The 13,660-nt window shown below is 37.5% G+C and overlaps 2 protein-coding genes across 2 annotated transcripts; both read left to right on the top strand.

The window, feature by feature from the left end:
- Positions 1-6,809: 6,809 nt before the first annotated feature.
- Positions 6,810-7,592, top strand: LOC108376338 (uncharacterized). The gene has a single exon (XM_017632544.1). The coding sequence runs from the start codon at positions 6,810-6,812 to the stop codon at positions 7,590-7,592; it is 783 nt and encodes a 260-aa protein (XP_017488033.1).
- Positions 7,593-10,341: 2,749 nt separating this feature from the next.
- On the top strand, positions 10,342-11,220 carry LOC108376337 (uncharacterized). Its single transcript, XM_017632543.1, has one exon. The coding sequence runs from the start codon at positions 10,342-10,344 to the stop codon at positions 11,116-11,118; it is 777 nt and encodes a 258-aa protein (XP_017488032.1). The 3' UTR covers positions 11,119-11,220.
- The last annotated feature ends 2,440 nt before the right edge of the window (positions 11,221-13,660 follow it).

Raw genomic sequence — 13,660 nt, 5'->3', positions numbered from 1 at the left:
GCATTATTTATTATCGTTATCGGTATCGTAATAATATGCTATAAAGCTTTTCAGCCCTCTTGTTGTTGATTATTATTCTAAAATATTAACTTTAAATCCAAATCAATTTCTGCAGGCTCACGTTTTCAAACAGTAGCTTACCTGCTACTCATAGACAGATTGCAACGCAATAGCCTCTCAGTGTGTGGTTGCTATAAAATTTAGGCAGACAGCTAACTGCACGCCATATAGTCCGTAGCAAGCACAAATTGACTTGAAAGTCTATGAACGCTCGTAAGAACTCAACTATGCGTATGAGTAACAGTATAGAAAATTACCTACTTCACTTGCAAGTCGTAAATTGCAAAGCATTACTCTTGCTGCATTTGGCAAGCAGATTGCCGGCAGCAGTTAAAGCAAGCAACGGCAAAACCAAAACCAAAACCAAAACCAACAGGTAGCCACAATAAAATGTGGCCAGCACAAATCACGCACACGACCTCCTGTTGCACCGCAGGCCATAAGCGATAAGAATGTACGACCAAAGGCTAAAAGGCTCTTATGAATAAAATTTGAAGGCAGTAAGAGAGAGAGAGAGAGAGAGAGAGAGTTGACAATTTCGAATAAAAACTTATGAGCACTTCATAGTGGTTTAACAAGCAATTCAAAAGGGGTATTTAACATCACATTACATGCACATTTGTATACATATTTATTTGCAAATATTTGCTTGTAATTACAGTCACAAACTCGAATAAAAATTTAAGACAACGCATTTTTAGCTGCAGCAATTAAATCGTAAAATCTCGATATAAATACGCACACGCTTATACATATGTATATGTATGTATGTAGTATGTAGCATTCTATTTTAGTGCTTCCAATCGCCGTTATTTATTCATTCATTTGAGTACTTCAAAGAGCTGCTCGCTTTACATACATACATACATACATATGTACTTATGTACATACTTAGTTTGCATGCTTCGAGAATTAAATCCGAATATAATTGGCCAGCACACTGCATTGGTGCATTGATCATAAGCCGCTTATGGCCGAGTACATACTTAGTTGTAGCAGACGGAGAATAAAAGGCGCTTGATTGCAACAATTGTAATTCTATGCGAAATTGTTAATTCAACAGTTGCCAGTTTATTTTAGTTGTTTGGACACACACCGGTAAGCCGATATAGAATGCGGAATAATTTTCTTTCCCCTCTTTTGGGCGTTCCCCGTCTCCCTACGCCAAACACCGCGGTCAGCGGACAAACTGAAATATATACTCATATATATATGTATATACATACATATATACACTTCCTTCAGCCCGCTCATACAGCTTGCTTGCATATCGTTGGCAGTCACTTCTTGTGTCACGGTCAATTTACACTGACAACAGGCTTTGGCAATAAATCCACACTAAGCTGCGCTGAAATGTTTGCCGCTGTGGGAGAAATGCATACTGGGAACCGATTTATGTAAGGGATGGACGATGACGGTGGCAAAAGTTGTCATATGTTGCAAATGTCCAAACATTTTTCAAATCCCCTTTCTGGACGCACTGATGAGGACTGGTTTGTGGTCGACAGTTGTGACTTAAGGTGACGATATGTTTGTCCGAAATTTCTGTGGAAGTGAGTTCTACGACTGTGAATGGAAAATAAAACCACGAATACACGCTGGTGTGAAAATACTCATGTGCCAGGGCTCCAAAGATATCGTCGCTGTCGATGCAAAAGGCTCAAATGGTTCAGTAATTCAGAAATTTTAAATATTCTATTAGCTATACCAAAGTTTAAACCCACTTTTTAAACCACAACAAGATTTCTAAAAATATTTAAAAAGTTTTTAAGCATTTCTTATGCAAATTAAAAAAGTTGTTTGCTTTTGTGTTACATTTAAAATTTTGTTATGTAGGGTCTATGTGTTATTAAAGCTAGCGCTACTGAATTTTAAGGAGTTCGGACGCAATCTACGAATTAATGCTTTGTTTTTTCATCTAGAAACGGCAGCCAAGTGATAGGCAAGGCAGCCAGGTAGCATACGCAGATTGTGCCAGCAGATAATGCTGCCACGTTAAAAGAATTACTTATACATCACTTTCACCCTATCGAAGCCACAGCGGGCAGGCTTCCATCAGCTCTGGCAGCCACATTAACCCTTTCAGGGCCGTAACTATAATTAGAAACTCATGATATGAATTGTAAAATGAGATTGACGGAGGTATTAGTAAGTAAGTTCTTATATAAAAAATAAATGTATAAAAGATTTTTCGCCTAACAAAATTCATTAGTTTCAACTGAAAAAAAATTTTTTTTTAAACTTTTTTATTCTAAAAAAATTTTCATTAATCTCATCAACTATCTCTTCGAAATCGTTTTCCTAGTGTTTTAAGTATATTTTTGCTTCTTGATATTTTATCACACATTGTTTTCCATATGTTTTTATAATTCTGGCACACATTTTTTTATTATATTTACCTACATTATTTTTTCCGTAAACTACTTAGTAGCCTACTTTTAATACTAAACAATTATTATTTTTGCTTTTATTTTTTTCAAGAAATATGTAATATTTTCCGAAACATAACTTTTACTGCTAAGATAGACCAGCCTTCAATAAAAACACACATCTTCGACATTCGTTTGCTTATAATCGAATGTTCTGTATTTCATTTATTTGCTTTGCAAGATGGTGCCCTATGCCTTAAGGCCTAGACACATATCCATATGCAAATGTGAACAACTTAAAGACTAAACACAACACCTTAGGCCTAGCCCACAGAGGTAATCTTAATCTAAGCTTGCGTGTCTATACGTACAGACACATATACCTACGCTGAAAAGTTGTTTGTTCTCCTTAAAAACTCGTTTATTAATTATATTTTTTCCTTATAATTGTGTCTCGCCAAAAATCATTCTTAAATAACTATTTTTTACAACGCTTTTATCAACTGGCAATGCTGTGTGTCCAGACCACCATTTATACTATAAATATAGCAAAGGTATTTATGGCAAACATAGTCTAGATATCACACTCGTCGTAGGTATCATATCAATGACATACAATTAGAAAAACCTCTAGAGGTAGATGTCGCCCCGCCAGAAGAAGTAAAATATAGCGCCTAAAAATATGCACTACGTACGCTACAGCGGAAATGGACGACACGCCATATTTTCTTTAAATTAAATTAATTGCTGCTGTATGTATGCATGTATGCACGTTAGAGTGCATCACTCTCCATACAAAAAAAATCGGTACTATTTTTCCATTGGAATTATAAAATATATTATTTGAGGGGACTTTTATCAAAAAGTTCTTTAAGAAATTATTTTGATTCATAAAAAACTACATTTTTGGAGGTATTTTCAAATCGGTCCAGCTCACTTTAATCTTAATGTTTTTCCGAAATATTTTGGTGGACGTCTTAAATATAATAAATTTTGTAATCCCGACGGAAAAACCGCAACTTTGTTTGGTGATGCAGTCTAATGTACATATGTATGTATATACTAACCGTGAGAAAACAACATTTTGCTTGCATAGTCTTCTGTTCTCTTTTCACTGNTAATCTTAATGTTTTTCCGAAATATTTTGGTGGACGTCTTAAATATAATAAATTTTGTAATCCCGACGGAAAAACCGCAACTTTGTTTGGTGATGCAGTCTAATGTACATATGTATGTATATACTAACCGTGAGAAAACAACATTTTGCTTGCATAGTCTTCTGTTCTCTTTTCACTGCAAGTTGAATTATTTGAATATCTTATGCAAAATTTTATACAGGCAAGACTAAAAAGTAAAAAATAAATAAAATAAAGAAACTTGAAAATGAAAAACGTGGGGCGCATATCTGAATTGCTATGAAGAGTAATATATGTACATATGTATCGATCTAAAATTTGTACTTTCTCTGTAGAAATTGTAGGTCTATGCTATGTAGTTTGACTATTGTCAATTAAATCTAATGCTTTTAATTGCATGCGCCCCACGTTTTTCGTTTTCAATCTCATAAATTGTTTATAATCAAATAAAAAGTTATCAAAACAAATTCTGTGGGACTGAGATACATTGCTTTCTAATTTTTAGTCCATTTATAAGAGCGCGGTATATTAAAAAGTTTTTTTTTTAAATTTTATTTTTTCTGGTTTTGTAAAAAAAATCTAAAATTTCTTGCTCAAAATATCGAAATGAATACGCAGCACACTCTAAGGCAGGAAAATATAAAACTACTGAAATCTGGCCCGATTTCCTGATAAATAGTGGAATATAATTTAAGGAAATATGTATCCTTTAGCACTGAAAGGGTGAATTCAAACGGCAGAAGCTTTTGCTGAATCACCTCATCGCCATCACGACTACATGGCGAGATACTACAGAAGATGCCGCACGCTGCCTACTACTCTCGTCACAATAATTAATGCCTTGTGGGGAACTCACGTTGGCGACGGATATTGCTGCCAGGAGCTGCCACCTTTAGTGCAATGCTCTCTGCTTTGTGCTCTGTGACACTGGCAGTGAAAAACAAGGTGCCAGATTACTCACCTTAGATTATGTTGACACATTGCCATGAAGAAATTCTGCCACACTGCTACACGGTACACTGCTTAGTACACGTGAGCGGGTGGCACAGCCGACTGGCATTCAGCCTGCAGCTGCTGTTTCTGTTGCTGGCTGGATTGGTGTGATTGTGACACTTTTCGCCGGCGCCAATCACAGAGAAGCTTTGTTGTTTGTGAATGTATCAGTGTAACCAAATGGGGCGGAGGTCTCTTGTAAAAAATAAATACCTGAGTCCTCCACCTCTAGTACTATTTATTGTATGTATCTACTTTTTGTATAACATTTACAGGGCGATTCTGGCAACTGTCTTTTAAGTAACCACAGTCTTTCGAAAGAAAAAAGTCTATCATAAGGAAATTTTCAATTCTGGCAACTATCGGTAAAGCTCTTTACTGTCTTTCGAAAGACTAATTGAAAGATCTGCTAACGAGGAAGGCCTTGGCGTTATGCCATTGGCCTTCTATCCATAAGTTTTTAAAAAATTAAATTAAATTATAAAAATATATATATATTGCTTTAAAAAAATTTACACTAATAAATAAAAGGGAAAATAAATAAAAATAGTTTTAAAACTCAAATGAAATTAAAAATATATTTTTTTAAAACAAAAATTTAAAAAATAAATACATAATGCTTTAAAGTTAAAAAAATAGTTAAAAAATATTTTCATTTTTAAAACAAGTGCTAAAAATTAAACTAAGATTAAGAAAAAACTATTCTGTTTTAAAGAACATAAAAACTAAAATTAAATTAAATTCAGAAACAAAATTTAGTTCAAAAAGAAGAAATACTTAAAATGAATTTCTGGAGATTTAAAGAATACTCGAACTTGGATCTCTTGAATTGCGCGCCTGTGCTTTATTCACACGGCAATTGCGACTGTTGGAGTGACACCACGAAAATCATACGCAGGATTGGTGGTGTTGGTTCAATTTTTCAACAACAATTTCATGCGATGTAACTTGTTTATAAACATGTTTTGCTCGTTTAACTTGTTCAAGCAAACTTAACATGTTTAACTCGTCAATGTGAACGTACTATTATGAAAGAAGTTTTACTATCTTAGCCAGAATCACCCTGTTAGGTTCTATTCATATTCTCCCTACCACATAAACACACCCGATCCTTCACAAAGTCTTTATTGCTGCTGTTTTATCTTTGATGTAATTGTGGCACATATCACGTGCAAACAGTTAACCAGTTTGATTTTCTTTCTTTTGATGCATCCTTTTAGCTAGTCAGGGTAACATTTTGACTTGAGTCTCCCTTGGAGTGGTAATATTTGCAGAGATTTTGCGTAACAATAAAAACATCAATTTGCTTTAATGCTACTTTTAATGACGAACGTAAAGTAAAATTGTAGATTAGAAGTACGCAATATCAAACCATCACAATTAACCATCAACTGATCTAACTTCGCTCACTAGCAATAATTGCTTGTTACTCATACGCCATGTAGATCCTGGGCGCCACAATATTATTTATGACTTTATTGTTGTAAGTTACGAGCGAAGCCATGGACACTTGAATGCAAGCTATAAAATTTGTAGCACGTTCATAAAAGTTTAGCTCAAGCACAGACACGCACACACACCTAGAACTGATGAGTGAGTGGGGGGAGTCATTTCAAAAGCAATAAAGGTGAGCGAGCAACATTAGATATGAACAGAATAATTTCAGTAACAACAAAGCAGGCGATACACAAAGAAATAAACAAATACGAAAACTTACTACTTTGTGTTGTTCGTATTTTTGGCCATGTCTGCCTCTAAGTGTGGTGCTGTCGGAATTATGATTAGAGTATTTCCGACGCCAACGCGTCACGTACGCAGAAGTAGCAGGAAAAAGAAGCAAAAGAAGTAGAAATAGTAAAAAAAAATTGGAAAAATAACACAGCGTCTAACAATTACGGCTTAGACGCCTGAAATGGCTTCATTATGCAATGCATGTGCCGTACGTCCCTCAAATAGGCAAGAACGTTGCCGAAAAAACTTAATTGGACTAACAAGAAAAATACAAAAATTTTAACAAATAACTTAAATTAGTAAAACAAAAACATAAATTACCTAAAAACAAATAAAAAATTATGCAGCAGTCAAGAGACACAAACAAATTAAGTATTTAATTTAATAAAACCTCTAAAGGTTGCTTGCGTTCGCTGCGAATTTTTTAGTTTCTATAAAAACGTCCCCGCTGACCACAAACGGTATCAGTTCACAGCTAACTCTATCTAGCACAGCAACAAACTCAACTAAATAAACTACCATGTCTCGCTTTTTCCAAATCCTGCTCATCGCCTGCCTGGCCGTCGCGCTCTGTGCCGCTGAAGCGCCACGCTACCGCAGCCGCAACGGCCGCCTACAACTATCCAAGCAACACAGTCGTTTCTTGGCACGCCAGGAAGTCGCCGAAGAAGCTGGTGTTACGCCATACCCCTCCGCCAAAGAATTGATACCCGAGATACCATTCGATGAAGCTGCAGCTGCTGCTGCTGCACCGGAGGTACCCGTTGCGCCTGAAGCCGATGTAAATGTTTCTGTGAATGTTGATCTCCCTGCCGAACAGCAACCAGCTGATGACGAGGAAGAGGCGGTCGATGCTACTGCCGCTGATGATGCTGAGGGTGAACACGAGCCCGATCTTATCTATGGCCCACCAGAGGCTGAGGATGTGCCAGCAGTGAACGAAATCACACCCGTTGAGGAAATCGAAGCCACCATTGCCGAGGAAGAGGAGCAAGCCGAAGCCGCCGAAGCTGCTGAGGAGGAAATCCAATCTGCGCGTTTTACATCTGGTCGTCGCTTCAACGTACGCAAATCTTCGGCCCGTCCAGCCAAGTTGCGCGCTCCTCCTTCTCCCCGTGCAGGCACCACTGCCGTCAAGTCCGCACGCATCGTCAAAGCTAAGACATCGACCAAAGTCCGTCCCGCTCGCCTACAGCAATTGCCACAACAACAGCAACTCTTCGTTCCGCAACAATTTGCTGCGCAGCAGCAGGCACAGCAACCCATCTTCTACTATTCTGCCGCTCAATTGCAACAATGGTAAAATTGGATGCCAATTAATCGGAAAAGGTTATAAATATTTAGTGTAAAAAATTGTTAACAATTAGAACTAAAACAAGAGGAGTTTATTGAGATATTCATATGTTGTTAAAGATTTTTCTAGACTAAGAATAAAAACATAAAGAAATACAAAATTTTATTCTAAACTTAAACTAGCTTGAAAACTGATAGCAAGGAATATATATCTCCTATATGATGACATTTAAGTGAAGCTATATATTTCTACACAGGGTTATGATGATAATTTAAAAAGGAAGCTTACCTCTACTCCCTGGCAAGGTTTTTGCATTGACGATAAAAGGCTCATCCTAAAACAAACAAAACAAGAAAAGACAGTGTTGTCTTTGGCTTTGCCGAAAGCTTCATACCCTTCATCAATATGAACAAATTCTACTTCAACTTACTTATTACTTTTAATTTAAGTTTGGGAAATAGCAAATTTGTTTACCTTCAGTACATACAAACATAGATAGAGGAATTAAATAACAAAAACGCATGGAGGATATGCTATCTTATAAAGCACCAGTCTAAATGATTGTCACAATAGGCCTTGTATGGTCGAAAAGTAAACAGGTCACAGAACTTAAGAGGTTCAATCGCCTACATGAAAGAGCATATTCGCTAAAAAATTTTCATGAACAATCAGCGGTATAGGCGGTATAGATTCATGTAGTAAATATGTAGCTTATAAAGCATCGTTCTTGTTGATATTCCCAGTAGACTTTGTATGATTATTTAGAAAATAGCTCACAAAATTTCCCGGTTTGAGCGGTCCAAATTGAAGAGTTTTAAAGCATTTCCCCATATCTGTACCATCAGTCGTATGAGAGCTGTAAGTAATAAACAGACAGACGGACATGGCTAAATACTCAGGTCGACGTTCTGATCATATTGGTATACTTTTTCATGGGTCTATCTCTGTTTTTCTGGTACTCAGAAACATCTTTTTCATAAAATGGATAAAAATGTGCAGCTTAACCCGATGCCAAGCGCTGAGATAAGAACGGCGGTGCACCAACTCCAACCAAGTCCTCAAAATAGATTATTGATGTTACTTCCTTGGCTCCGGGAAGTGGATAAGCTGTCACCGCTACAGAATTTGCCGGATTTAACATTTCGACATAGAAAACTTCGAAAATCTGTCTTAAGGAAACTTTATCGTCTACCCGTCTAAAAATAAGCCAGCTAAATGATCGGTGGAATCTAGTCATTGCGCTAATTTTAGGGAATCTCTTAGATGTGCAAACTAGCTTTAAAGCCCGGCCGCAACATTTCTTGGAGAATCATTGGAAATCAGCTCTACGCAGGAAGCAACTCACTTACGGTTCTCAATCAAAAACAGAAAAAATCCTTTTTCACAACAAAACTGAGACTAACTAAGTAATGAAAAGGCTGTAACGGTTTCACCACGAGTTACCCCACGATAAGACAAGACCCCAACCCAGCTGTTCAAATTCAGGCCGGATGTGCTCGTGAAAGATCAACTGAACTATTAAGGCTGCAGTAGCCAGATTAGGGTTGGGGAACTTTTGGTGGTAACTGAATGTGGCCGAATGGAAAAATATTACCGCCTAATCTAGCCGAAGTACTATGGAAGTGTATCAGAAATCTTATCAGCTATTTTATTAAACAGATAACTTATGATCTCGTTGGAAAATAAGATACGTTTTTTAAGAGTTGCCACCTGCTAAAAAAAATTAATTATATTAATTCGCGGACACTATTAAATTGATTTGAACGAAAGTTTGCCAGATTGGAAAATAGGCTAGATACTTTGTTGAGAGTTGCCATCTGCTTAAAAAGTTTAATTAAATTAATAAGCGGAAACGTCTGAACGGACTCGCATTAAATTTTGCACACAGATAGCTTATGATCCAGATTGGAATATAGGCTACTTTTTCAAGAGTTGCCACGTATTTGAAAATAAACTTTTACACACAAATTGTTTATGACCTAGATTAAAAAATACTTCCTAAACGGCTCGACCGATCTTTGAAAAATTTTTTGTGTATATATGGTAGGAATGAGAATTGGATGTAAAATATATTTCATACCGCTAGGTGCAGCGGGCGTGTCACTTCACACACAAATCGAATTTTCCATACTGCTCCGGAAGTGTTTATGGTAGAGTACTCGATCATGGCATGGAGATATGTATATGAAATCCATCCCATACTTTTATCGAAAATTGGGGCTATGGGATAAAGCGGCATGGCGCCTTACAAACGCACTGAAACTATTACGTATCTATAGATGCGTACACAATTTTGCTAGGTTATTTAAGACGGCAATGGAAATATGTCTTCTGTTTGGAGCCAGCTAAAAAAAGAAAAATTACTGCTTTAAAATGTTTAACCCGGCCAATAACTATTAAGCAGTTTTGGCGCCACTTAAGAGTTATCCTGCATTGCAACTAAAATCATTTTACAAATATTTTGCTAATTTTTTGTTTACATTTATCATAAACTGCATTAAAATTCTATGTTGCTTGTCCATTTATGGTAATTACAGTTGAAATAATTTAAACACAGTCCAAACAAAAACAGCCAAGTTTGAAAATTAAAGCAAAGCACAAAAATTCCACATCAGCTAACAAATCTACATAAGTTTGAATACGTAATCGAAAAAGTGGCAAACGCTTTGCGACAAACTAATATAAAAACTAGAAGTTGCTAAGTAAATTGTATCAGTACTCAAGTCACCCAACTTAGTAAAGCACAAACCAACTCAAAATGTCTCGCTTTTTCCAAATCCTGCTCATCGCTTGCCTGGCCGTCGCGCTCTGTACCGCTGAAGCGCCACGCTACCGCAGCCGCAACGGCCGCCTACAACTAGCCAAGCAACACAGTCGTTTCTTGGCACGCCAGGAAGTCGCCGAAGAAGCTGGTGTTACGCCATACCCCTCCGCCAAAGAATTGATACCCGAGATTCCATTCGATGAAGCTGCAGCTGCTGCTGCTGCACCGGAGGTACCCGTTGCGCCTGAAGCCGATGTAAATGTTTCTGTGAACTCTGCTGCACAGCAACCAGCTGATGACGAGGAAGAGGCGGTCGAAGCTGCTGTCGCTGATGATGCTGAGGGTGAACACGAGCCCGATCTCATCTATGGCCCACCAGAGGCTGAGGATGTGCCAGCTGTGAACGAAATCACACCCGTTGAGGAAATCGAAGCCACCATTGCCGAGGAAGAGGAGCAAGCTGAAGCCGCCGAAGCTGCTGAGGAGGAAGAAACCCAAGCTGCACGTTTAAAATCTGGTCGTCGCTTCAATGTAGGCAAATTTTCCGGTCGTCCAGCCAAGTTGCGCACTCCTGTGTCTACCCGTGCACGCACCACTGCCGTCAAGCCTGCACGCATTATCAAAGCCACGACATTGGCCAAAGCTCGTCCCGCTCGCCTACAGCAATTGCCACAACAACAACAGTTCTTGGTTCCCCAACAATTTTCCGCTCTTCAGCAGGCACAGCGACCCATCGTCTACTACTCCGCCGCTCAACTGCAGCAGTGGTAAAGCGGGCAAGCGGAAATAATTGAAGATATGACTAAAGGTTATAGCCTAATAGGGATGAAGAGTTTTCAGCGCTTTAAGTAAATACGAGAAGTATAGAAAATTGTTAACAGTTAAGTACGAGGTATAACACGAAAAATTGTTAAAGATTTTTTTAGACTGATAAATATAAACGATTATTTTGAAAAATGTTTGCGAAGCTTGCCTATCTTACTTCCCACAAGGATGACGCAGCACCTTCAGAGGGTTTGTGCCATTACGATCTTCTCGTTAAAATAAAATGTCAATGCACTTTTTAATAAAATAAATATGTTTATTTAGGCCATAGCTGACACCTCTCAATCACATTTCGCACAACACTATATTCGTTTGTTCGCTGATCACGAAATCTCACACCCCTTGCGAACTGCGCAAATACTCAAGTGGTATTTCAAAGTTCTCTATCTTATCCTCATCCGGTTGTGTCCGCTGTGATTCTGATCGCATCGGCTTCGCACCAATATACTGCTCCGACTGTTGCAAAGCCGATTTAATTTTCTGCTGCTGCGCCTGCTGTTCCGCCTCGGACTTTTGTAAGCGATCAAACTCTTCCTCCGGGTCCTGTTCATATTCATATTCGGCGCGAAAGCCGTCAGCACCAGCATCATCGTCCGAGGTGCTGGGGGGCAACTCTGCTGGTGGCCCATAAATTTCGTGCGGATTCGGCAGCTGTGGTCTGCCAGAAGGTGGTCTGATTGGCCATCTGACCGGCGGTGAGCCATAAAAGTCCACTGGGCGGCGATGTGGTACCTTGCCTTGCATGCGTCCGCCGCTTTGCGGCGCCCATGGCTGCCGGCCTTCGTTTGGCAGTTCGAAAGTTTGCGATGGCCGATAACCAGAGGGGCGATAGCCGCCTCTGCGCCGTGATTGCTCTTCATCAGCACCCGGTTTGTATCGGAAAGTCTGCGGGTATCGATGATGCAGCACGCGATGACGATGCCGCGCTAAGCGTGTGGACTCCTCAGCAGCGCTCAAGCTGACAGCAAGTATTAAAATCACAGCTATAAACATTATTTTTAACATTTTCGAGAGGCTCTTTGTGGCTTTCTTTTGCAGGTTTTCTGACAAATTTGTGATGCTCCGATTTGTTGTGAAGCCTTTATATGCGAAATTTAATGCGAAAACTTGGCAAGGCATCAAGTGGCTTACAAATGCGATAGAATATTGTTTTCTGTTTTGAGATTCTTTGTAAACATTTCATTTAGAAAAATATGGTTAATTAAATGCCAATTTTCCACCTGCCAACTCGGTTTGAGTCATATTGGCCGCCACTGTAACCTCCAGGGTGGCAGTGTCTGATTTGATTTGAGCACACGTGAACCGATTACTCTGCGTCCTCGAGTGTCAAATTGAGTTTTTGACTTATTTTTATCGCCTGAAACGTTAGCAAAAAATATTATTGTGTGTCGATTTTGACATTCGGACAGTGTTTAGGTTTAAGTGAAGAATATTGGGAAAGATGTAGTCAAGAGTTGCTGATGAAAAAGTGAGCTTTCTTTACATCATTTTATGCCACAAGAAGTAGCGATATATTTTCCTAAAAATTTTCATAAATTTTAACTAAACACTAATTTTTACCTAATTTTTTATTAAAAAAAAATCGTTAATCTCATAATTTCTTCCTATAATATAACTTTTTCCAAACATACTTTTTATTTTTTTTAATTGTTTTTCCCCAAATTGTTTTCCAAATAATGTTTTTTGCCCAAAGAAATAATTTTTTGCCCAAAAGTTATTTTTTTTTTTTNTTGCCACAAAAATTTTTTACTCAAAGTTACTTGTTTCCCTTACATTTTACCCTCAATAACTTATTATTTTTTTGTAGTCATATTGGCAAAAATAATTTTTTTTTTGTAAATGTTTTTTAATTTGCGTAAACACATCTCTTTATTAAAAGCCAGTTTTTTTCCTAAATTACATTTGTTACATTTGTTGTTACATTTGTTTCAATAATTAAAGTTACATTTTATTAAAACAATATTTGCAACACAAAAACTTGTTTCGAAACTCTTTACAAAAATATTTTTTTCTATAATTTCTTGATAAAAATAGCTTGATTCTAATAATAAAAAATACTATTGAAAACTTACGCAATACCCATATGAGTGGAATAACTTTTCGGACGGTATATTTTCCCTGGTCCTGAAAAAAAATTTACAAAAACTTTGCATTAAATTTTGGTAGTTAAAAATAGAACAAATCTTTTGCCAATTAACATCTGGAACAAATCTTTTGCCAATTAAAATCTGGACATAATTTTTTAATTATTTGAAAACTTAACACTTAGAAATAATACTGACAAGTGGATAAAATCCTTGGCTTTGAAATGTGTATAAAATTGCCAACAGTAAAATTATAAAAACGATAACCAAATGTTAAAAACGATAAAAACAGTTCAATCGTTCTATACATCTGCACACGTTATTTGCGTTATTCTGCTAAAACATTTAGACCATCAAAAAACACACACATTTGATCAACCACTGAACACTGTACCACCGTTTGG

Source organism: Rhagoletis zephyria, unplaced genomic scaffold (assembly GCF_001687245.7).
Source record: "Rhagoletis zephyria isolate East Lansing unplaced genomic scaffold, Rhagoletis_zephyria_1.1 Rzeph_scaffold_10285, whole genome shotgun sequence".
Classification (NCBI taxonomy): Eukaryota; Metazoa; Arthropoda; class Insecta; order Diptera; family Tephritidae; genus Rhagoletis; species Rhagoletis zephyria.
Note: the sequence above shows the minus strand (reverse complement) of the source record. Positions and strands in the feature narration are given on the sequence as shown.